The sequence below is a fragment of the Scyliorhinus torazame genome, chromosome 4 (assembly GCF_047496885.1).
Source record: "Scyliorhinus torazame isolate Kashiwa2021f chromosome 4, sScyTor2.1, whole genome shotgun sequence".
Taxonomy (NCBI): domain Eukaryota; kingdom Metazoa; phylum Chordata; class Chondrichthyes; order Carcharhiniformes; family Scyliorhinidae; genus Scyliorhinus; species Scyliorhinus torazame.
The window spans coordinates 183,335,148-183,361,595 of NC_092710.1; the positions used below are offsets into that span (position 1 = coordinate 183,335,148).

A 26,448-nucleotide genomic window follows, 5' to 3' on the forward strand; every position below is an offset into this window, starting at 1 on the left:
GGGGGCTTTCCCCTCTCAAATAAACCCCAAAATCAAACCATTAACTTTAGTGAAAAATAACTTTAGGAAGGTTCTGAAATACGAACAGAAACCTAGGCAGCACCATCATTTTTATTGTCTGCACCCACCCTGCCACCTGCAACAGCAAAATTAAAATCCGTCTTCATCCGCTCTACCAATCGGGCCAAGTTCAAACTATTCACCTGGGCCCAGCTCCATGCCACCTGGATACCAAGGTACCTAATGCTCATTCCCACCACCCTGAACAGCAACTCCCCGAACCTCCATTCCGGGCCCCCAAAATTGATCGGGAACACCTCACACTTTCCCATGTTCAATTTACTTCCCGGAAATTCCCCTAAAATCCCCATAATCCAATGGGGCCGAAATATATAAGAACAGATCACCTGCGTACAGCAAACCTTAATGCTTGACTCCACGGCCCCCCCCCGCCTCCCCCCCCCGACCCCCGCCCCCCCCCCCCCCCCCGTTTTGTTCACACAAAGTCTACTTCATGTGCTCATCCCACAGCATAGCCCAAAGTACCCCAAACTCACTCGGTTCATCCGCACACTCGCCACCTTACACAGCAACAGGACATAATCCACAAACCCCTGTCCGAATCCGAACCTCCCTAACACTTCAAACAAATATGCCCTCCAGCCGATCAAAAGCCTTCTCCCCGTCCATTGCCACCACTACCTCAACCACCTGCACCCCATCCCCCATCCCCATCGTTTGGTATGCCCCACACGTCTCCTAGTCCTTATCCTTTTTAAGAATCAGGGAGATAGAAGCCTGTGACAAAGTAAGGCAGAGTTCCCCCCCTCTCCCTCACCTCATTAAATGCCCTCATAAGCAGTGGCCCCCACCTCCGTGCCAAACATCTTATAAAACTACACTGGGAACCCATCCAGACGCAGGGCCTTCCCCGCCTGCATCACCTCCATGCCATCCATCACCTCCCGCAGCCCAATCACAGCCTCCAGGCCCTGTATAAACCTCTCCTCCACCGTGAGAAATTTCACCCATCCAGGAAGCGCCTCATCCACTCTTCCCCCCTCGGGGGCTCTCTGACTCAAGCGCCACCATCTTATTGACCAACACCACCATCCCCTCGTCCTCATATCCAGTCCAGAGTGAAACACCTGCCCCACCCATACTCTTCCTCAGCCTCATCTGATCCCCCAACTTCAGGTGCATCTCCTGCAGAAACACCATGTCCGCCTTCTGACTCCTCAGGTCCGTGAACACACGTGACCGTTTAACCATACCATTCAACCCTTGCACATTCCGGTCCAGCTGGAGGAGGATACCATCAATCACCGTCAGGTTGTCCTTTACGTTGTAAAATTGAGGGCACTGCCCTTTCTGCCAGCCATTGGCGAGGTGGTGCAGGACACGCTGCAAGAGGGGGTCTTTGGCTGTCTCCTCGCGGATACGAACCACCTTCTCATCAGACGCCGGGAGGGTGCTAGCACACAGCTGCACTAGGCAATGTGATGGAGCGGGACAATGCATCAGCAATGATGAGCTCCTTGCCAGACGTGTACACTAAGTCAGTCGTACCTTCTGACTTTGAGGAGGATGTGCTGCAACCGAGGTGTCATGTCGTTCAGGTCCTTGTGGATGATGTGGACCAGAGGTCTATGATCCGTCTCGACAGTAAATGTCGGCAGGCCATAGACATAGTCGCGAAACGTGAGAATGCCAGTGAGAAGACCGAGGCATTCCTTCTCTGTTTGCGCATACCTTGTTTCGGTGGGCGTCATGGCCCTCGATGCGTAGGCTACCGGTGCCCAGGATGAAGTGTCATCGTGTTGAAGCAGCACCACACCGATGCCATCCTGGCTCACATCTGTCGAGATCTTCGTTTCCCTGTCTGGGTCGAAAAATGCCAAGACGGGTGCAGTGGTGAGCTTGGCTTTCAGCTCCAACCACTCTGCCTGATGTGCTGCCTTCCACTCAAAGGCAGTGGACTTTTTTACCAGGTTTCGTAGGGCTGTGGTGTGTGAGGCCAGATTTGGGATGAACTTGCACAGAAAATAGACCATACTCAGGAAGCGCAACACCGCCTTCTTGTCTTCAGCGACATTCATGGCTTTGATGGCCTTGACCTTGTCTGTGTCCAGGCGCACGCCCTGCTGAGAGATCTGGTCACCTAGGAACTTGAGTGTCGACATGCCAAAGCAACATTTGGACCTGTTCAGCTTCAGGCCATTGGCATGAACACAGCGGAATACCTGCTGGAGACGGGAAACATGCTCTTCAGGGGTCGTGGACTATATGATGATGTCGTCCACGTACACACAAACCCGTTCAATGCCCTCCATCATCTGCTCCATGATGCGATGGAAGGTCTCCGATGCCGAGACAATGCCAAACGGCATGCGATTAAAGCAGTATCTGCCAAACGGTGTGTTGAAGGTGCAGAGCCTTCTGCTGGACTCATCCAGCTGGATTTGCCAAAATCCATGTGACGCATCTAACTTGGCGAAAAAACGTGCTTGTGCCATCTCACTGGTGAGTTCCTCCCGCTTCGGGATGGGGTAGTGTTCACGCATTATATTCTTATTGAGATCCTTGGGATCAATGCAGATGCGCAGGTCTCCCGAAGGCTTTCTAACACACACCATTGAGCTGACCCAGTCAGTCGGTTCGGTTAACTTGGAAATGATGCCCTGTTGCTGAAGATCCTTGAGGTGCCTTCAGGCGCTTCCTCAGTGGAGCCGGGACCCGGCGTGGTGCATGGACTACTGGCTTGGCACCAGGTCGTAGCAGAATCTTGTATCGATATGGCAGCGTTCCCATCGCGTCGAACACATCCGGATACTGAGCGAGGATGTCGTCAATGCCGGCCTGAAGATCCACATTGGAGGATGTCATTGTGTAAACCCGCTGCACGAGGTTCAGCTGCTTGCAGGCCTGCGCGCCAAGTAGGGATGCCCTGTCTGTCTTGACAATTTGAAAACATAATCGTGTATGGGTGCTCCGGTTGGAGACGAGTAGATGGCAGGATCCCAGTGCCGTGATGGCATTTCCATTGTAGTCCAGGAGCCTGCAGGCTGCTGGAAGGACCGTGGTGGGATTTTTGATGCGTTTGAAATTTGCCTGTGAGAGGAGGTTGGCAGAAGCACCTTTGTCCAGCTTAAACTGGATGGAGCAGTGGTTGACCTGCATCACCGCACGCCATTCGTCCGCAGAATCCACAGTGACAATGGATTGAATTTGTGATGTGTTGGATGTGGCATATTCACATTTGGTAATGATGTCCACACTATAGGCGGAGTCCAGGCATTCTTCTTCTGGATCCATTGTGCTGCCAGGATCAGAATCCTGTAATCGATGTTGCACATTCTGAACACACCATGTCGGAATTGGGAGCGCTGGCCCCTGGCTGGTGGTGCAGATCTGCACAGTGTCCAGGCTTCCCGCAGTTTAAACATCGCCTGCCTCTTGCAGGGCAGTGTTTCTTTAAGTGGGCGTTGCCGCAGTTCGAGCACGTCATGACGTCAGCGTCCTGACGTCCGTGCGTCGTCACACATGCGCAGAGCGGGTGTCGGCCGCTTCGTTATCCCGTTCGCATCGCGCATGCGTGGGGCCCCGGAAAAAGTGCGTGAAATGGCCGGTTTCATCAATGCTGAGGCACTGCATCTGGGAGATGGCCTGCACACTCTCTACCTCGTGGGAGGCAAGTTTCTCATTTTCAGCCGATTTGTACTGGGCATAGCGATTTTTGGCGTGTTCATGCACTGTGCATGTTTCAATTGCGACTGGCAGGGTTATATGCTTGATATGCTGCTCTCTCAGAGGATTAGAGTGAACTCAAAAACGATTTGGTCTCTGATCATGGAGTCAGCAATATCACCAAAGTTGCAGGACACGCTAGCAGGCGGAGGTTAGTTAAGAAGTAGTTGAAAGATTCATCTTTACCTTGTAGGCGCTGTTTGAATATGTAGCGCTCGAAGATTTCATTGGTGTCCACTTCACAGTGACTGTCAAACTTGTCCAGGATGGTCTGAAACTTGTCCTGGCCTTCGGTTAAGTGAGAAGAGTTGAAGAGTTTGATGGCTTGATCACCCACTGTTGAGAAGAGAAGCGCGATCTTCCTTGCATCAGACGCACCCACGGGTTCTGAAGCTGCGATGTACAGCAGAAACTTTTGCTTGAATGTCCGCCAGTTGGCACTGAGATTGCCGGAGGTCCTGAGCTGGTGAGGAGCCTGAATCTTCTCCATGGTGCCGGGAAACATTCGCTGGTCGTCACGGAACAGACTGAGGTAAACCACCTAGATTAAGCAGTCACCTGGTAGCATGATATGTTATGTACTCTGGGATAACACAGGCTGCAACTGGATGCAGCTTTAACCAAAAGATACTCCAGACCTTGAAGTTAGTTCAATCCGATTTAGCACAGTTCTCTATGAGTTCGGCTCTCTGCTAACCTAAGTGTGGTTACTTTGTCTGACTGAACCAGACTAGCTCTTAGCCACGTGCTGGAGGTGTGATACTGTACATACACCCTGACTCACTCTGTCGATGTTCATCAGTGGAAAGAGGCGGAGTGTGAGTGCCTCATGCCTTTTATAGTGAGATGCCACCCCTGAGTGTCCTGCCTGCTCATTGGTCATGTCCTGTTCTCTGTGTTCATTAGCTGCCTGTCTGTGCCTGTCTGTATATCATTATCTGCTTGTCTGCAGATCATGACAGAACCAACCCCATTTCTCCCCTTTGTCATTCTCTTTGTCAACCCCCACTTCACTTCCGTTAACTAGCTCGTCCAGCTAGCGAGGCGGCTCCTGTCCGAGGCCTCTAACCTCCCCATCCCCCTCCAATCCACCCCTTCCAGCCACCAACAAACAAAGAAGAATGAAAAACACACTCACCATCGCCGCTCCTCCGTCAAAACCCACCCCAAAATACCCACCTCAGGCATTTTACCATACACACAAAGCTCCTCTCCGAAGTTCAGTGTCCTCACACTTCTCCCAGTCCATGGTCGTTCATAAAGTCCATCGCCTTCTCCGGCGAGTCAAAATAAAACTCTTGCTGCTGATGAGTCACCCACAAGCGGGCAGGGTACAGAACCCCAAACTTCAGTCCACTCTTCAAGAGGGCAACCTTTACCCGGTTGAACCTGGCTCTCCTCTTCACCAACTCGGTCGTAGGAGATCCACAACTCACTCCCTTCCCAGGTACACCTCCTGGTCTGTCTAATCCACTGCAAAATATTTTCCTTCTCCAAGGAACGGTGCAACTGCACCACCGTCGCCCTCGGCGGCTCCCCTACCTGCTGTTTCCTCAGCACCCTATTCACCTGATTCACCTTGAGGTACTGATCAAAGGCCCCATCCCCCATCAACTGCACCAGCATCCTTGCCACATACTCGGCGGTATATGCTCCCTTGATACATAAGAACATAAGAACTAGGAGCAGGAGTAGGCCATCTGGCCCCTCGAGCCTGCCCCGCCATTCAATGAGATCATGGCTGATCTTTTGTGGACTCAGCTCCACTTTCCGGCCCGAACACCATAACCCTTAATCCCTTTATTCTTCAAAAAACTATCTATCTTTATCTTAAAAACATTTAATGAAGGAGCCTCTACTGCTTCACTGGGCAAGGAATTCCATAGATTCACAACCCTTTGGGTGAAGAAGTTTCTCCTAAACTCAGTCCTAAATCTACTTCCCCTTATTTTGAGGCTATGCCCCCGAGTTCTGCTTTCACCCGCCAGTGGAAACAACCTGCCCGCATCTATCCTATCTATTGCCTTCATAATTTTAATATGTTTCTATAAGATCCCCCCTCATCCTTCTAAATTCCAACGAGTATAGTCGCAGTCTACTCAACCTCTCCTCTTCAATTCTGGGATTAACCTAGTGAATCTCCTCTGCACACCCTCCAGCGCCAGTACGTCATTTCTCAGGTACAGAGACCAAATCTGAACACAATACTCCAGGTGTGGCCTCACTAACACCTTATACAATTGCAGCATAACCTTCCTATTCTTAAACTTCATCCCTCTAGCAATGAAGGACACAATTCCATTTGCCTTCTTAATCACCTGTTGCACCTGTAAACCAACTTTTTGTGACTCATGCACTAGCACACTCAGGTCTCTCTGCACAGCAGCATGTTTTAATATTTTATCATTTAAATAATAATCCCTTTTGCTGTTATTCCCACCAAAATGGATAACCTCACATTTGTCAACATTGTATTTCATCTGCCAGACCCTAGCCCATTCACTTAACCTATCCAAATCCCTCTGCAGACTTCCAGTATCCTCTGCACTTTTTGCTTTACAACTCATCTTAGTGTCGTCTGCAAACTTGGACACATTGCCCTTGGTCCCCAACTCCAAATCATCTATGTAAATTGTGAACAATTGTGGGCCCAACACGGATCCCTGAGGGACACCACTAGCTACTGAGTGCCAACCAGAGAAACACCCATTAATCCCCACTCTTTGCTTTCTATTCATTAACCAATCCTCTATCCATGTTACTACTTTACCCTTAATGCCATGCATCTTTATCTTATGCAGCAACCTTTTGTGTGGCACCTTGTCAAAGGCTTTCTGGAAATCCAGATATACCATATCCATTTGCTCCCCATCATCTACCGCACTGGTAATGTCCTCAAAAAATTCCACTAAATTAGTTAGGCATGACCGTTTTTAAACATTGGTGTCACGTTTGCTAATTTCCAATCCGCCGGGACCACCCCAGAGTCTAGTGAATTTGGTAAATTATCCCTAGTGCATTTGCAATTTCCCTAGCCATCTCTTTTAGCACTCTCGGATGCATTCCATCAGGGCCAGGAGATTTGTCTACCTTTAGCCTCATTAGCTTGCCCATCACTACCTCTTAGTGATAACAATCACCTCAAGGTCCTCATCTGTCATAGTCTCATTTCTATCAGTCACTGGCATGTTATTTGTGTCTTCCACTGTGAAGACCGACCCAAAAAATCTGGTCAGTTCCTCAGCTATTTCCTCATCTCCCATTATTAAATCTCCCTTCTCATCCTCTAAAGGACCAATATTTACCATAGCCACTCTTTTTTGTTTTATATATTTATAGAAACTTTTACTATCTGTTTTTATATTCTGAGCAAGTTACTCTTATAATCTATCTTACTCTTCTTTATAGCTTTTTTAGTAGCTTTCTGTTGCTCCCTAAAGATTTCCCAGTCCTCTAGTCTCCCACTAATATTTGCCACTTTGTATGCTTTTTCCTTCAATTTGATACTCTCCCTTATTTCCTTAGATATCCACGGTCAATTTTTCCTCTTTCTACCGTCCTTCCTTTTTGTTGGCATAAACCTTTGCTGAGCACTGTGAAAAATCGCTTGGAAGGTTCTCCACTGTTCCTCAACTGTTTCACCATAAAGTCTTTGGTCCCAGTCTACCTTAGCTAGTCCTTCTCTCATCCCATTGTAATCTCCTTTGTTTAAGCACAAAACACTAGTGTTTTGTGCTCCTCAAGGCTGCCTTGACCGACCTGGTTAAACCAATCGACATGTAGATTAAAATTCCCCATGATAACTGCTGTACCATTTCTACATGCATCAGTTATTTCTGTTTATTGCCTGCCCCACCATAATGTTACTATTTGGTGACCTATAGACTACTCCTATCAGTGACTTTTTCGCCTTACTATTCCTGATTTCCAACCAAATGGATTCAACCTTATCCTCCATAGCACCGATGTCATCCCTTACTATTGCCCGGATGTCATCCTTAAATAACAGAGCTACACCGTACCATCCACTCTGTCCTTCCGAATAGTTTGCTACCCTCGGATATTTAACACCCAGTCATGACCATCCTTTAACCATGTTTCAGTAATGGCCACTAAATCATAGTCATTCACGATGATTTGCGCCATCAACTCATTTACCTTATTCTGAATACTACGAGCATTCAGGTAAAGTACACTTATGCTGGCTTTTATAACTCTGTTTTGAATCTTAACACCTCGATCAGTAACCTCTCCTACGTTATATTTTCATAGAATTTACAGTGCAGAAGGAGGCCATTCGGCCCATCGAGTCTGCACCGGCTCTTGGAAAGAGCAAGGTCAACACCTTCACCCTATCCCCATAACCCAGTAACCCCACCCCACTAAGGGCAATTTTGGACACCAAGGGCAATTTATCGTGGCCAATCCACCTAACCTGCACACCTTTGGACTGTGGGAGGAAACCGGAGCACCCGGAGGAAACCCACGCACACACTGGGAGGATATGCAGACTCCACACAGACAGTGACCCAAGCCGGAATCTAACCTGGGACCCTGGAGCTGTGAAGCAATTGGGCTACCCACAATGCTACCGTGCTGCCCCTCTTACCTTTTCTCCTAACTTTTCTCCTAATTTTCCTTGTCGTTGAACCCATATCTTCATGTAACAACCTGCTGCGTTGCTTACCATTTATGTTTATACTTCCCGTTTTATTCCTTTTAGTATTACTGGGCCTATTCACTGAGCTCCCCTCAGTCACTGTACCTTGTACTGTCGCCCTTTTTGATTTTTGACTATGCCTTCTCTACCTTACACTTTCCCCCTTACTGCCTTTTGTTTCTGTCCCCGTTTTACTACCTTCCGACTTCCTGCATCGGTTCCCACCCCCCTGCCACATTAGTTTAAGGATACTCTCGGGTATCCTGACTATCCTTAGATTCTGTCACCTGGAGCGATTCTCCAGGTCCTCCAACTTCTCTCTCAACCACTTTTGCTGTCCACCACTATCCCCAACTCCACAGCCAACGAGGCCATTTGTTCCTCATGTTCCCCCACCGCCTCCTCTACCTTCTGTATCGCCAAGCCCTGAGCCTCCAACCTCTGCCCCACTTTCTCAATCGCTACCCTGAGCAGCTCCACCACCTTAGCCAGATCCTCCGAGGCCTCCTTCCTCTGCTGCTCGAACTTATTGTTTAAAAGCTCCACCAGATGCTCAGTCGATGATTGGGTGGGCAGTGCTGCCCCCTTGCCCTCCACCAGCTTGACCTGTGGGCACCACCTAAACTGCCCTGCTCCAATTGCTCTCTCTTTCTCGGAGTACTCTTCTTCCTCCAATCCATGCACCAGAGGAGTATTCCCTGCCCTGGACAACTCATACATCTTTTGCCCTCATAATGACCCCCCCCCATTTGGCGGGAGGGGGGTGGGGTGGGGAGGGACCAACAAAATCCACCAAATGTGCGACCACTCACTCCATGGCCTGTGGTAGTATCAGGTATTGCAGTACCCGAGAGGCTGTAGACCATTGGGTAAGCCTAGGAGTTTACCATTGGCTGTTTGGTATGTGGCTCCGCCCTGACAAACGGGGTATAAGAACAGGTGCCTTCCCAGCAGCCCTCATTCTGTACCGAAGCTGCTGGGGAACAGATCTAGTCTATTAAAGCCTTCAGTTATCCTGCAACCTCGTCTTTGAGTTTAATTGATCGTGCATCATGGCCTCCACTGGAAGTCAACATTTGCCTTCTTAACCACTTCATCCACCTGCCCTGCTACCTTAAGGGACTGGTGTATATGTACACCAAGGTCCTCTGATTCTCAGTGCTTCTCAGGGTCCTGCGGCTCATCATGTATTCCCTTTCCTTGTTTGTCCTGCCAAGTGCATCACCTCACACGTATTTGGTTGAATTCTATTTGCCACTGATCAGCACATCTGGCCAGTATCCTCCAGTAATCTAAGGCCATCTTCCTCACTATTTACCATTCCACCAATTTTATTATCATTTGCAAATTTACTGATCAGTCCTCCTACATTCAAACTTAAATCATTTATATAAACCACAAACAGCAAGGGCCCCAATACTGACCCCTGCAGGAACCCAGTGGACACCGCAGCTTCTCGTCAGGAAAATACACATCAGCTATCACCCTCTGCTTACTGCCACTAGACAATTCTGGGTCTAATTTTCCAAATTTCCTTGGATCCCATGAGCTCTTATCTTCACTTATCTTCCCTTGTGCGACCTTATCAAAAGCCTTGCTGAAGACCAAGTATTTGAATGCATTTGAAGTCCAATTTGAATGCATTTGAACATCAAATGCATTACCCTCATCTATATGCCTGGTCACTTCTTCGAAAAATTCAATCAAATTGGTCAGACATGACCTCCCCTTAACAAAACCATGCTGACTGTTCTTGATTAATCCCTGCCTCTCCAAATGCCGAATCATTCGGTCTCTCAGAATTGCTTCCAATAGTTTCGCCAGCACGGAGGTTAGACTGACTGGCCTGTTTCCTGGTTTATCCGTTCGTCTCCTCTTGAATAATGGTACCGCATTTGCTGTCCTTCAGTCCTCCGGCTCCTCCACTGTAGCCAGAGGGGAATTGAAAATTATTGCCAGCACTCCTGCTATTTCCTCCCTTACCTCATTTAGCAGCCTGAGATAAGTTTCATCCAATCTTGGAGATTTATTTACTTTTAAACCTGCCAGATCACTCAGAACCTCCTATCTGTCTATGTTGATTTCTGTAAGTGTATCGCAGCCCATCTCCCTGATTTCTATACCCATATTGTCCCTCTCACTCGTGATCACCAACCCAAAGTATTATTTAGAACCCAACCTATGTCCTCTGGCTCCACATACAAATTACACCGTGATCCTTAATGGGCCCTACTCTTTCCCTAGTTATCCTTTTACCCTTAATGTACTTGTAAAACAACTTGGGATTTTCCTTTATTTTACCTGCCAGTATACTTTCATATCCCTTTTTTGCTTTCCTAATTTCCTTTTTAAGTTCCCTCTTGTACATTCTATACTCCTCTGGGGCTTCTGTTTTGAGCCCTTGATATCTGCCATCAGCCTCCCCTTTTCCTCTTTTGTCCAATGCTGCATATCCCTCGCTATCCAGGGTTCACTGGAATTTGTTGGTCCCACCCTTTTTGTTTATTGGAACATACAGGCCCTGAGCTCTGCCCATTTCCTTCTTGAATGCGTCCCAAATATTTACCTAGAAGTGTCTACTCCCAGTCCACTCTGGCTAAATCATACCTGATCTTAGTAAAATTGGCCTTCCCCCAATTTAGATGTTTAATTTCAGGCCCATCCTTGTCCTTTTTCACAACAATCTTGAACCTAAGAGAATTATGATCGCTGCCTACAAAATAAAATGCTCCCCCATTGATTCCTCAAGCACTTGCTCAGCTTTGTTACCTAAAATTAAGTCCGGGAACAATCTCTCCCTTGTAGGGCCTTCTATATACTGGTTTAAAAAGTTCTGCTGAATACATTTTAAGAATTCAGCTCCCTCTGAACTTTTCACCCCATGACTACCTTAATTAAATTTGGGGAAGTTGAAATCCCCCACTGTCACGGCCCTATTACTTTTGCATTTCACTGAAATTTACCTGCATATCCGTGGGGCGGCACAGTGGTTAGCAATGCTGCCTCACAACGCCAGGGACCAGGTTCAATTCTGTCGTTGGGTGACTGTCTGTGTGGAGTCTGCACTTTCTCCCCGCCTCTGGGTGGTCCGGTTTCCTCCCAAAGATGTGCAGATTAGGTGGATTGGCCATGCTAAATTGCCCCCTAATGTCCAAAAAGGTTAGATGGGTTACTGGGTTACAGTGATAGGGGCGGAGCATGGGCCTCGGTCGGGTACTCTTTCCAAGGGTCGGTGCAGACTTGATGGGCCAAATAGCTTCCTTCTGCACTACAGAGATTCTATCTGCTTCCATTTCAGGGGACCTTTGGAACACTCCCAGCAATGTTATTGCACCCTTTTGGTTTTTACATTCTACGCATATGACTTCATTTGGAGAGCTTTCTAAGATGTTGTTCCTCCTTACTGCTGTAATTGATTCCCTGATCAAAACTGTGACATCCCCTCCTTTTTTACCTCCTTCACTGTCTTGCCTGAAGATCCAGTATCCTGGAATATTGAGCTGCCAATCCTGCCCATCTCTAAACCATGTCTCAGTGACAGCAATGGCATCATACCCCATGTTTTAATTTGTGCCCTCAACTCATCTGCCTTGTTCACCAGACTCCTTGCATTAAAATAAATACCATCCAATCTTGCCAAGTTCCTTTGTGACTTAACTGGCCTATAACTTCTATGCCTTCCTGACTCACTTGCTGTCTCTTCTAATTTGTCTATGAATTTCCCGTTGCTGAACCTTCTCTCAAGATCCTACCCTGCTGCCAATTTAGTTTTAACCCCCCTCAACAGACCAGCAAACCTCACTGCAAGGATGCTGGTCCCATTTCGGTTCAGGTGCAACTTGTACGCTTTGTACAGGTCCGACCATCCCCAAAAGCGGTACCAATGTCCCTGAAATCTAAAGCCCTCCCTCCTGCACTATCTCTCCAGCCACACATTCATCTGGACTAACCTCCTAGTTCTATACTCACTGGCATGTGGCACAGGAAGTAATCCAGAGATTACTAACTTCTGGGTCCTGTTTTTTAATCTACTTCCTTACTCCCTAAATTCTGCTTGCTGGACTTCATCCCATTTTCTGTCCATATCGTTGATACTATTATGTACCACGATATCTGTCGGTTTGCCCTCCCCTTTCAGAACGTGTTGCAGTTGAAAAGCAAAAATATTATTTGAATCAGTTGTAGTTAAGTGTCTGCAGGTGAGGACACTCATTGGCAATATTTGCGCAGATATAATGAGGTACATATTGACACTGGTGGTGGGTTGTCGAGTTAGGAACGATACATTTGTAGTGTCTCACTTTGTGAATAAATCTAAAATGGAGTAAAGATTGACTTCTGCTCTCTCTGTTCACCAACAGGCTATAAGAAAAGTAACATCCACCATCCACTGTCAGATCCAATTACTCTGAAATAATTGCAGAGTTCTTGCAGCCATTATGCTATTCTGCATATGAATTAGAATTTGTGTGAACAAAACTTTGATATTAACCCTAAAATTGTCATTTTCTAGTTTGAGCCTATGTCCCTTTGTTTTATTTTTGCAATTCATTACAATGTAATATTCCAGGTTTATTCCTTCCATGTCCATAACCGTAGTCTCTGCATGATCACCATTCCTTGGATGGAAAGTCAAAATTTCTCCTGTGTATCATCCATGTCAGACCTCCAATTCACTAGGAATCAGTCTGATATTCAGAGTACTCAAAACATTATCTAACCGGAGTGCCATGAAGCTTACTTCCCTACTTGTTCTGATTTATATTCCACTTCATTGGTTGTACAGTTCATCATTGCTGTAGTGGAGCTAAAATACTGTAGTAGCATCTATGTGAATGAAACTCTTTGTGTCTATCATGCTCCCAAATAAGGTTAATGCACCTTTAGTCCACAGTCAAGACACTAGTATTAGTGTGCTGTCTCCAATTTAACAACTGGAGCCAGAGGTTAACACTCATCATGAAGTCAAACTGGCCTACATGCCACCAAAAGTCCTTTTCCGGGCCCACCATTGGCTGATACATGAATATCTGGATTAGAACAATCTGCACATGCTGAGATGTCTGTTCTCTTGTGCAAGAGCAGAATCCCCCATGTTATCACATAAAACCAAAACATAATTTTCTACAAACCCTATGACATGATGTTCAATGAAACTCTCAATTGAACCATTGATCATAGAATTTCTACAGTGCAGAAAGAGGCCATTTGGCGAACTGAGTCTGTGCCAACCCTCTGAAAGAGCACCCTAGCCAGGTCCATTCCCCCCCTCCCATTGCTGAAACCCCATTTAACCTGCACATCCTTGGACACTAAAGGGTAATTTTTTAAATCATGGACAATCCACCTAAGCTGCACATCTTTGAACTGTGGGAGAAAGCCGGAGCACCTGACAGAAACCCATCTACACATGGGGAGAATGTACAAACTCCACACAGACAGTCACCCAAGACCAGAATTGAACCCAAGTCCCTGGCCTGCGAGGAAGCACTGCTAACCACTGTGCCAGCCCAGAGTAATTGGATCCAGAGTAATAAAGATTCAGCATCATGGGTGGCACAGTGGTTAGCACTGCTGCCTCATGGCGCCGAGGACCTGGGTTCGATCCTGGCCCTAGGTCACTGTCCATGTGGAATTTGCACATTCTCCCCATGTCTGCGTGGGTCTCACCACCACAACCCAAAGACGTGCAGGGTAGGTGGATTGGCCAGGCTAAATTGCCCCTTAATTCAAACTTTTGTTTTTAAAAATTCAGCATCACTTCTGGTTCTCATATAGGGAGGAGGACATGCTGAACATGCAGTGTGACACCACTGAAAGCTTTGTTTGAATTCAAAAATGGAAAACAGCAAAGAGATTTTTAAAAAGTTAAAAAGTGAACGGTTTACTGAAGGAAATGGAATGTGCTTTGAGTAAGTTTGCTCATACTGCCTTCCTTCCGTCGGAAGGACTGAACATTTTAAACTTAGTGCACTCTTACGTAAAAGCTTCAAAAATGGCAGATAATTTACTTAATCAACCAGTTCTGAGAACCTTTCTGTAACACATTCTCTAGCACTGTATTGCACACTAAATAATAAGATGGGGTGCCAAGATAGAACATGCGCTGATGCCCATGTATTGATGCCGGAAAGACTAAGTGCCAATGTACTAGACTCAAAATACACTTAGTGTAAAAGCTCCCTAGGAAGTCTAAACATCATATTGCAGAGTATGTCATTTTGAGAGTACTAAATACGAAAACAAGAATAATTTTTGAACATCTTGTTGGGTGACGGATAATTTTAGGACTCCTCCATAAAATCTCACAAAACTGATGAATAAGCCGTTGCAAGTGACCAAGACATGCATTCTGGAGCAATGTACTCAAAAAGCAAAGCCTTGCGAGTCTTAGCAACTACCAGCCTCAACTCAGAGAGACATTTGTCCTGATTAATATTTCCTAGTAGCACCTTAGTTATGTACAAAAAATAATAGTGAAGCATTCCTATGAATCCTAACTTCCTTTGTCATATGAAGCATTTACCAATGGAGCTAGCACACCACTGATTCTTAATCAGGAATGCAATAATCCCAGAATTTGCAGGCACAAGGGAACTCGGATAGCTTTTCTCATCCTCCCCATGCCACCCCACCCTGAATGTGGCATTCCAGTCATTCCAAGAGGATTGCACAGATAATGTTTAAAACATTTCAAAGACTTATTTCCCAGTATGTGGAACTCGACAAACACTAACCGTGTGCCATTCTGCAATCGGCTCACATAGACTGCTATCAGATCGTGCTCATCAGCCAGCCGATTGGCCGTGTCCAGGCCATACTGTAACCTAGTGACAATGGAGGTAAATAAAGTAAAAAGTAGAACTGAAGAAATGAAATAAAAGCATACATGATTCACATTCTAGAATAATAAAACATTGCAATAAAAATAAATCAAAAGTATTAAGAGAGTTCTAATCAACAAAAGATTAAAAAATTTCAGCTTTTGCCTATATGAGTATGCCAGGTCTGTGCTTGGGCATCCATGGCAAAGGTGAACTTATTAAAACAGGGTTAAATGGCTCCATTATCTATCTCCTCCAATTTTAAAGTTGAAATAGGCTGTTTTCCCAGCAGATATTTATCCAATTGATTGCAGGCATTTTGACATAGGCTGATATCAGGCAGCACTGGATACTGAATGCACATAGTTTTCCACAGAACTGTAACAAAGCCTTTTATATCGTGCTTTATGTCTCAATTTAGGCTCCATTTTAAAATGCATGCATTCTGCTCCTACTTTACAAGTGCATTACAAATTATTATGTCTAAGATGGAAGCTACCCATGCACACCTGTCCCCTTCTAATTCTACCATCCCACCAGTGGTAATTCTGCACCATTTCCCTGAGCAGGAGGATGCAATTAACAAACTGAGCTAGATATTTTCTAATATAAAATGCATCACTGGAATTTATAAGTGGAAAAGCTGACAGCTGGAAGTGCATGCAGCTAGAAGATCATCAATACATCATTGAGTTGCGAGAGATGCGACAACTCACTCAAGAAATCTCTCTTTAATAGTTGTTCTGTACTGTTACGTCAAGATCAAAAGATGCATATGCACATATTACTAGCTGATCTTAGTCACTACAAACATTAAGTCAGTTGGTGTTTATCAGTCTTGCACTTTTGGCTAGAAGTAAAATTTAAATCTGCTTAATGTTGTAGTGTTTGAATGGAGTTAATGGTAAAGCATAATATGGGTACAGAATGTTATGTGAATGAAGTATTATGGGATAAATTAGAAGGCTGAATTATAACATTCTAGTTATTAGCTCTTTCAAATAGGAGACATAGACATAATGGAACAAATGTCTTCCTCCAGTACTGACTGACTAACTATAATTTTATTGTTGTGCTATGTTGCAGAAAAGGGACAACATACATAGGTCACACACAACTCTAACAATGATTTATCATGGTGGTGCAGTGGCTGGCGCTGCTGCCTCGCGGCTCCGGGGTGCTGGGTTCGGTTCTGGGCTCGGGTGGTTATCTATGTGGAGTTTGCACTTTCTCGCTTTGTCTGCGTGGGTATCCTCCGCGTGCTCCAGTTTCCTCCCACGTTCCAGGGATGTGCAGGTTGGGTAGATTGGTTGTCCTAAATTGTCCCTTAGTGTCCAAAAGGTTAGGTAGGGTTACTGAGTTACGGGGATAGGGTGGAAGCGTGGGTTTAAGTAGGGTGCCCTTTCCAAGGGCTGATGCAGACTTGATGGGCCAAATGGCCTCCTTCTGCACTGTAAAATTCTATGATTTTAGATGTGATTTAGTACTTTTATGGCTGTTTCTAAATGGTGTGCAGGGTCTGAAATTGTTCAATTAATATTGAGGAATCTACATTTTCTCTACAATTTAAAATATGGTAAAACAATTACTGCAATGTATGGCTTTCATCAGGAGTTGCCAATGTAGAACGTAGGAACATGAGTAGGTCATTCAGCAAATTGAGCCTCTTCTGCCAATCAGAAAAATCAGGACTGATCTGTTAATTCCATCTACCAGCCTGAGCTATATATCCCTTAATACTCTTGTCTAGGGAAAATCTATCAATCTCACATTTTTGTGGGAGTGTTCCAGACTCTTGATCAATCTTTGTGTGAATGTGCGTTTCCTCACTTCTCCCCTGAATGGCTTGATTCTGATTTTAAAGTTATGATCCCTTGTCCTCAACTCCCACACTTGCAGAAAGAAAGTATCTTGATCACATTGTGCATTTTTTCCAAAATGCTAAACACCTTAAATTACCCTTAACCTCCTATATTCCAGGGAATATAAACATTAATTTAACCTTCAAAGCCATTGCAGCTTTCTGATCGATCTACACTGCACTCTTTCCAAAGTCACTATTTCCATCCGGAGTGTAGTGTCCAGGAGTGTATACAGTCGTCAGCAAAAATCAACGCCTTTTTTTTTTTTTAAATAAAGGAGTACTTTTAAGATTCTCTAAATGAGTCCATAAATATATTTACCAGGGCTAAGTTGCACACAGAAGGTGACCTTCGGTTGATTTGTCAGTGCCTCTGAGTATTTCAACCTCAGTTAGACAAACAAGGTGGTGCTCCTACTGGTCTCAGCATCTCTGGGGTGGGCACAGAAAATCCAGCCAGGGTTTCCAGGTAGGACCAATATCCAATGATTTTTTTGGGTGGAAGTGCATGGCTGCGTGCTCGTGGGATAACATCAGGTGTGGTACCTCACTAAGTTGTCTAGTCAACTGGGGTTATGCATCAGAAGACACTTTCAGGATAAATAGAAAACTGGCAAAATAATTAATAAAGAAATAGAATGCGAGTCTGTGTTTATCAAAAAATGAAAATGTGTTGACTTCTGAAGAAAATAAAAAAAGCAAATCAATATGAGAATTAACTGACAGCATCCTTATGGATTACCAATCTCTTGCACATTAGGTTATATAACTGCTGGAATAATCAAGACTATAATCATTTAAAAAAATAAATTTAGAGTACCCAATTCATTTTTTTCCAATTAAGGGGCAATTTAGCATGGCCAATCCACCTACCCTGCACATTTTTGGGTTGTGGGGGCGAAACCCACGCAAACACGGGGAGAATGTGCAAACTCCACACGGACAGTGACCCAGAGCCGGGATCGAACCTGGGACCTCGGCGCCGTGAGGCCACAGTGCTAACCCACTGCGCCACCGTGCTGCCCTAAGACTATAATCATGTTAAGAGAATCATTACAGGACAGAGCCTGACCACAAATTAGAAATACACAACTATGTCTTTTAAACTTTGAGTCAAAGGCAAGGATAGGAGGAGGACATGAGGTCTGAGCTGGGTGGGATCTGTCTGGCAGCGCTCCAAAACAGTAAATCAGGGACTTCCGGTTGCGGCGATGCGGAGCTAAGCCGCACGATTCGGCAGCTCCCGCGATCACGGACTTTCGGGCTCTCTAGAGGAGCCCCAACGGGAATGTTTTGAAGACGTTCCGTGTGGGAAGGGAAGAGGGAGGTCCCCCTTCACCGTTTATGGACCGGACTAGAAGCGAAACGGCCAAAAAAGCGGCATTGGAGCAGCAGGAGAAACAAGGGAAGAAAAACAAAATGGCGGCGGCCGGAGATAAAGTGGAATGCGGGCCGGAGCTGCAAGAGTTCATTAAGTGCTGTTTCGAGGAGCTGCGGAAAGAGATGCTGGCGCCTATGCTGTCGGCGATTGAAGGACTAGGGATGACCCAGGAGGCCCACGAGGTAAAGATCCAGGAGGTGCAGAAAAAAGTCAATGAGAACGAGGATGAGATCTTGGGCCTGGCGGTGAGGGTGGAGGCACACGAGGCGCTGCACAAAAGGTGGACGGGAAGGTTCGAAGACCTGGAGAACAGGTCTAGGAGAAAGATTCTTCGGATCCTGGGTCTCCCTGAAGGAGTGGAGGGGGCCGATGCCGGGGCATATGCGAGCACGATGCTCCAGTCGATGATGGGCGCGGAGGCCCCTTCGAGGCCTTTGGAGCTGGATGGGGCACACCGGGTGCTGGCGAGGAGGCCCAAGGTTAATGAGCCGCCAAGGGCGATTGTGGTGAGGTTTCACCGTTTCACGGACAGAGAGAGGGTCTTGAAATGGACCAAGAAAGAGCGGAGCAGCAGGTGGGACAATGCAGAGATCCGAATATACCCGGACTGGAGCACGGAGGTTGCAAAGAGGAGAGCGGGTTTCAACCGGGCCAAGGCGGTGCTGCACTGGAAAGGAGTGAGATTCGGAATGCTGCAGCCAGCGCGATTGTGGGTCACATACAAGGATCAACACCACTATTTTGAAACGCCTGAGGAGGCTTGGACCTTTATTCAAACTGAAAAGTTGAACTCAAACTAAGGGTTTGTGAGGGTGGGGGGGATGTTTGATGTTTGTTGTACATAGGGTGTTAATCACACGCAGGAAATGTTCCACGGGCTGGGGGATGGATGGGGATGGGGAAAGGGACCGGGTGAGAAGACCGTACGAGACGGTGGGCGCTGGTGCTGGAGGGAGAGGAGGCTCGGGGATGGGGGAAATGAGACAAGGCCGCGGCAGGAGCTGGCCAGAGGGGGCGGGGCAGGCTTAGGAAAGCGCGGGCTTTTTCCCGCGCTAGGGAAGAACAGAGGGGGGGGGGAATGGAGGAGCGCACACTGATTGGGCGATTTCCACACGGTGGGGTCAATGGGAAGGCGGGGTCAGCAGACTTACGGGAGTGCTATGGGGGGAGCAAAAAAGCTAGACACGGGTCTAGCGGGGGGGGGGGGGGGGGGGTTGTTGCTGCACTGGCCGAAGGGGAATGGGACACAGAAGAGAAGAGGTGGTCGGGGCGGGGTTCTCCCGTCTGGGGGACTGGAGGGTGAGGGCGACGCGTGCACGGGACTGGCCTAGAAAAGGAGATGGCTAGTCGGCTGGGGGGTTGGGGGGGGGGGGCCCAATCCGGCCGATAACGTGGAATGTGAGGAGCCTGAATGGGCCGGTAACGAGGGCCCGAGTGTTCGCGCACTTAAAGGGACTGAAGGCAGACGTGGTCATGCTCCAGGAGATACATTTGAAGGTGGCGGATCAGGATAGGTTAAGAAAGGGATGGGTAGGACAGGTGTTCCATTTGGGGCTGGACACGGAGAACAGAGGGGTGGCAATATTGGTGGGGAAGCAGGTGTCGTTTGAGGCCAAGAATATTGTAGTGGACAATGGAGGTCGTTACGTGATGGTGAGCAGTAAGTTGCAGGGGACGTGGGTGGTATTGGTAAATGTATACGCCCCGAACTGGGATGATGCCGGATTCATGAAGCGTATGTTGGGGCGCATTCTGGACCTGGAGGTAAGGAGCTTGATAATGGGTGGGGATTTTAATACGGTGTTGGACCCAGCACTGGATCGCTCCAGATCTAGGACCGAAAAGAGGCCGGCGGCGGCCAAGGTGCTTAGGGGGTTTATGGATCAGATGGGGGGAGTGGACCTGTGGAGGTTTGCCAGGCCGCAGGCCAGGGAATTTTCTTTTTTCTCCCACGTGCACAAAGCCTACTCCCGGATAGATTTTTTTGTTCTGGGCAGGGCGCTGATCCTGAAAGTGGAGGGAACGGAGTATTCGGCCATAGCCATTTCAGATCACGCCCCGCACTGGGTGGAACTGGAGTTGGGAGAGGGACCAACGTCCGTTGTGGCGGTTGGATGTGGGACTGTTGGCAGATGAGGCGGTGTGTGGGAGGGTGAGGGGGTGTATCGAAAGGTACTTGGAGGCCAACGACAACGGGGAGGTGCGGGTGGGGGTGGTATGGGAGGCGCTGAAAGCGGTGATCAGGGGAGAGCTAATCTCCATCAGGGCTCATAGGGAGAAGATAGAGGGCATGGAAAGGGAGAGGTTAGTGGGGGAGATTTTAAGAGTGGACAGGAGATACGCAGAGGCCCCTGAAGAGGGATTACTGAGGGAAAGGCGACGTCTCCAGACGGAGTTTGACCTGTTGACCACAGGGAAGGCAGAGGCACAGTGGAGGCGACGTATGAGTATGGGGAGATGGCGAGTCGGATGCTGGAACACCAGCTCCGTAAGAGGATGGCAGCGAGGGAAATAGGTGGAGTCAAGGATGGAAGGGGAGCTACGGTGCGGAGTGCGACGAAAGTAAATGAGGCATTCAAGGCCTTCTATGAGGAGCTGTACAGATCCCAGCCTCCAGCGGGGGAAGAGGGGATGAGACGATTGCTGGACCAACTGAGGTTCCCGAGGGTGGAAGAGCAGGAGGTGGCTGGTTTGGGGGCACCAATCTGTTTGGAGGAGCTGAGCAATGGTTTGGGGAGTATGCAGGCAGGGAAGGCCCCGGGACCGGGCGGGTTCCCGGTTGAGTTCTACAGGAAGTACGTGGACCTGTTGGCCCCGCTGCTAGTGAGGACTTTTAATGAGGCAAGGGAGGGAGGGACCCTGCCCCCGACAATGTCGGAGGCGACGATCTCTTTGATCCTGAAGCGGGTCAAGGACCCACTGCAATGTGGGTCGTACAGGCCGATCTCGCTCCTCAACGTGGATGCTAAGTTGCTGGCAAAAGTGCTGGCTACGAGGATCGAGGACTGTGTCCTGGGGGTGATTCATGAGGACCAGACGGGATTTGTAAAGGGCAGGCAGCTAAACACCAATGTGCGGCAGCTCCTAAACGTGATAATGATGCCATCGGTGGAGGGAGAGGCGGAGATAGTGGCAGCTATGGACGCGGAGAAGGCCTTTGACCGAGTAGAGTGGGAGTACCTCTGGGAAGTGCTGCGTAGGTTTGGGTTCAGGGGAGGGTTTATTAGTTGGGTTAAGCTCCTTTACAGAGCCCCGGTGGTGAGTGTGGTTACGAATCGGCGGAGGTCGGAGTATTTTCGTCTATACCGTGGGACGAGGCAGAGCTGCCCCCAGTCCCCCCTGTTGTTTGCATTAGCAATTGAACCCTTGGCCATGTCATTAAGGGAGTCTAGGAAATGGAGGGGGGTGGTCCGAGGGGGAGAGGAGCATCGAGTGTCGCTTTATGCAGATGACCTGTTGCTGTATGTGGCGGATCCAGTGGAGGGGATGGTGGAGGTCATGCAGACTCTAAGGGAGTTCGGGGATTTTTTGGGCTATAAGCTTAATGTAGGGAAGAGTGAGCTTTTGTAGTACAGGCAGGAGATCAGGAAAGGGGGATAGACGATCTACCGCTGAGGAGGGCGGAAAGGAGCATTCGGTACCTGAGGATCCAACTAGCTAGGAGTTGGGGGGCTCTACATAAACTGAATCTGACGAGGCTGGTGGAGCAGATGGAGAAGGACTTCAAAAGATGGGACATGTTGCCGCTCTCGCTAGCGGGTAGCGTGCAGACAGTCAAAATGGTGGTCCTCCCGAGGTTTCGTTTTGTGTTCCAGTGCCTTCCCATCGTGATCACCAAGGCCTTTTTTAAGAGGGTAGGCAGGAGCATTATGGGGTTTGTGTGGGCGAATAAGACCCCGAGGGTAAGGAGAGGGTTTCTGGAGTGCAGTAGGGACCGAGGAGGGTTGGCGCTGCCGAATCTGGGGGGCTACTACTGGGCAGCAAATGTGGCAATGATCCGTAAGTGGGTGATGGAGGGAGAGGGGGCGGCATGGAAGAGGTTGGAGATGGCGTCCTGCAAAGGAACGAGCCTGGGGGCGCTGGTGACGGCACCTCTGCCGCTCTCGCCGACAAGGTACACCACGAGTCCGGTGGTGGCAGCAACACTGAAGATCTGGGGCCAGTGGAGACGGCACAGGGGTGCAATGGGAGCCTCGGTGTGGTCCCCGATCAGGGGTAACCATCGGTTTATCCCAGGGAGGATGGACGGGGGGTTTCAGAGCTGGCATCAAGCAGGGATTAGAAGAATGGAGGACCTGTTCATTGATGGGACGTTTGCGAGCCTAGGGGCACTAGAGGAGAAGTTTGGGCTACCCCCGGGAAATGCTTTCAGATACATGCAGGTGAGGGGGTTTGTGAGGCGACAGGTGAGGGAATTCCCGTTGCTCCCGGCACAGGAAATTCAAGAAAGGTGGTCTCGGGCGTATGGGTTGGAGAGGGCAAGGTGTCGGCGATATACCAGGAGATGAAAGAAGAGGGGGAGGCGTTGGTAGAGGAGCTGAAGGGTAAATGGGAGGAGGAGCTGGGGGAGGAGATTGAGGAGGAGCTATGGTCTGATGCCCTAAGTCGGGTTAATTCCTCTTCCTCGTGTGCCAGGCTTAGCCTGATACAATTTAAGGTGGTTCATAGAGCACATATGACGGGGGCGAGGCTGAGTAGGTTCTTTGGGGTAGAGGACAGATGTGGGAGGTGCTCAGGAAGTCCGGCGAACCATGTCCATATGTTTTGGTCATGCCCGGCACTGGAGAGGTTCTGGAGGGGAGTGGCGGGAACAATATCCCAGGTGGTGAAAGTCCGGGTCAAGCCAAGCTGGGGGCTAGCAATATTTGGAGCAGTGGACGAGCCAGGAGTGCAGGAGGCGAAAGAGGCCGGCATTCTGGCCTTTGTGTCCCTAGTAGCCCGGCGAAGGATCTTGCTAATGTGGAAGGAGGCGAAGCCCCCCAGCGTGGAGGCCTGGATAAATGATATGGCTGGGTTTATCAAGCTAGAAAGGATAAAGTTTGCCTTGAGAGGGTCTGCGCAGGGGTTCTACAGGCGGTGGCAACCGTTCCCAGACCATCTCGCGGAGCGTTAGATGAAGGTCGGTCAGCAGCAGCAGCAACCCGGGGGGGGGGGGGGGGGGGAATGTCTTGCAAAGGGGAGGGGGGGGGGTAGGGAGGGAGGGGGAAGTGGGGTCTGTCTGGGGGGTATTTGAGCAAGAAAATACACGAAGGATCTGGAAAACCGACATGTACGGGAGGAATCCATTGTACAAAGTTCTGTAACATATCGTTTTACCATGTTTATGTCTTGCTATGTGCGTTTTCTTTCTATTTGTTACGAGGGGGGGGGGTTTGTTTGTAAGGGTGAAAAATTGTGTTAAAAATCTTAATAAATATATTTTTTAAAAACAAACAGTAAATCGGATTATTAATTCACTAACAAAGCCTCTATGCCGTTTTAGCCATCCCATGACCATCAACTGTAATCTTTGTGAATGACTGACACCACAACCAACTTGTCTCCTGGCACTCTCTGCTGTACAATAACAGATCGCAAACATAATTAATCATAAATATAAAACTGATGCTTCAAGATTTCAAGACTACAATCTTTAGCCTCGTGCTCTGATAATTGCTGTAAACTGTTCAAGCTGCTTTCTCACATTTTACGGTGCCATCTGATTGGATCACTGCCTTGTCTTTACTCCCAGATATTCATTATTTCCCTGTATAATGAAAAGCATTCTGGCTTGTGTGTGAAATTTAACCATGATTCTGATCTAGAACGAAGACAATATTTTCAGCAGAGTAGATGGGCTTTGATTGTACACTTGATGAAACAATGCCAAGCATGAGCTATCATGATGGTCAAAGGAGTTTTAAACCAAATAAATGTTTGAATTAGCTTGCAAAGGTAAACCAAAATATGATGTATATATTGATCACTACTTCAGAATAAAGGCAGGGTATTCTTTTCTTACAGTGTATCTAACTTTTAAAACCTTTAAATATAAAATTGTAACATTTAATTTTAGAGCATATACATGTCTCATACAATAAAAGTTATTTTTCTATTTCAAATAAAATTGACACTGTGTATGCAGTTGAAGAAAGTGCAGTCATGAATAGCAAGCAGACATGTGAATGTGAATGAAAGAGGGAGGCTTGGAATACAATTTAGTCAAGCCTGCAAATGCCATAACACATTCACAGAAACAGATTGAAATTATTGCTGTGGCATATGCTTGATAGCAGTTCCAACACCTACCTACTGAGGTTGCTCATGTAGTAATAGCGGTGTTGGAGTAGCTTTTAAAAAATCAAATTCAACCTAAAGAAAAGTTGCGATCCTTTAGGTACTGTTACACTTGCTGTATAAATTGAGTAAGAAGTTTTACAACACCAGGTTAAAGTCCAACAGGTTTGTTTCGATGTCAGTAGCTTTCGGAGCGCTGCTCCTTCCTCAGGTGAATGAAGAGGTATGTTCCAGAAACATATATATGGACAGATTCAAAGAATCTTCAAAGGCATCTTTGAATCTGTCTATATATATGTTTCTGGGACATACCTCTTCATTCACCTGAGGAAGGAGCAGCGCTCCGAAAGCTAGTGACATCGAAACAAACCTGTTGGACTTTAACCTGGTGTTGTAAAACTTCTTACTGTGCTCACCCCAGCCCAACACCGGCATCTCCACATCATGTATAAATTGATGCAAGGACTTCAGGATCCTGCCATCTTGATATGGAATCTCAACCAGGACAATATACAGATAGGCTGAGCAGAATGTGTGTGTGAAAACCAGTACAAAAGACAGTAAGGCCAATAAAATGCAACATGTAAAAAAAAAGAGCAGCACTGAACAGCTGAAGAAAGTCAGGATCAGGGCATCAAAGCAAATTCAGCCATAAATCTGGTAAATGAGCTGTGGTGCTATTTGATTTGTCTGAATAAACTATTGTCACATCTTTTTTACTCTCTAGGTTTCTTTATTTTTCCGTCCCACAATTAGAGCACAATTCTTTTATAAATCTGATTGGTATACTATGAACTTTTTAAATTAATCTTCAAAGCATCATAATCATGCTGCATTATGGATTGTCAATAATTATTCTGGTTAAGTTCGCAAATAACAAAAATGAGTATGGGAGCTAAACATTTTGATCAAATAAATAGGGCACAGGGGATTTTAATAGGTTTGTGAAATGGACATTTGTGCGTGAATATTCCTTTCCAAATGGTTATATACACGGAGTCCAGGAAACGAGAAGCTCGTTTATACAACGAGCAGGGATCTGCAACAGAGCATGGAACAGAGATGACGGGACTGGGGGCATTCTGGCTAAGTTTGCCGATGATATAAAGATAGGTGGAGGGGCAGGTAGTATGGAGGAGGTGGGGAGGCTGCAGAAAGATTTAGACAGTTTAGGAGAGTGGTCCAAGAAATGGCTGATGAAATTCAACGTGGGCAAGTGCGAGGTCTTGCACTTTGGAAAAAAGAATAGAGGCATGGACTATTTTCTAAACGGTGACAAAATTCATAATGCTGAAGTGCAAAGGGACTTGGGAGTCCTAGTCCAGGATTCTCTCAAGGTAAACTTGCAGGTTGAGCCCGTAATTAAGAAACCAAATGCAATGTTGTCATTCATCTCAAGAGGCTTGGAATATAAAAGCAGGGATGTACTTCTGAAGCTTTATAAAGCATTAGTTAGGCCCCATTTAGAATACTGTGAGCAATTTTGGGCCCCACACCTCAGGAAGGACATACTGGCACTGGAGCGGGTCCAGCCGAGATTCACACGGATGATCCCAGGAATGGTAGGCCTAACATACGATGAACGTCTGAGGATCCTGGGATTATATTCATTGGAGTTTAGGAGGTTGAGGGGAGATCTAATAGAAACTTACAAGATAATGAATGGCTTAGATAGGGTGGATGTAGGGAAGTTGTTTCC

The 26,448-nt window shown here is 47.3% G+C and overlaps 1 protein-coding gene across 13 annotated transcripts in view; it reads right to left on the reverse strand.

The window, feature by feature from the left end:
- LOC140410628 (dystrobrevin beta) overlaps positions 1-26,448 on the reverse strand; it is a 964,620-nt gene that overhangs the window by 251,812 nt on the left and 686,360 nt on the right. For 10 of the 13 annotated variants that reach the window (XM_072498957.1, XM_072498958.1, XM_072498960.1 and 7 more), the window contains one exon: positions 15,145-15,234. The exons of the other annotated variants lie outside the window; for them this stretch is intronic. In XM_072498957.1, coding sequence (XP_072355058.1) covers positions 15,145-15,234 — 90 coding nt within the window. The remainder of the gene's footprint in view (positions 1-15,144; positions 15,235-26,448) is intronic. 13 annotated transcript variants of the gene reach the window in all.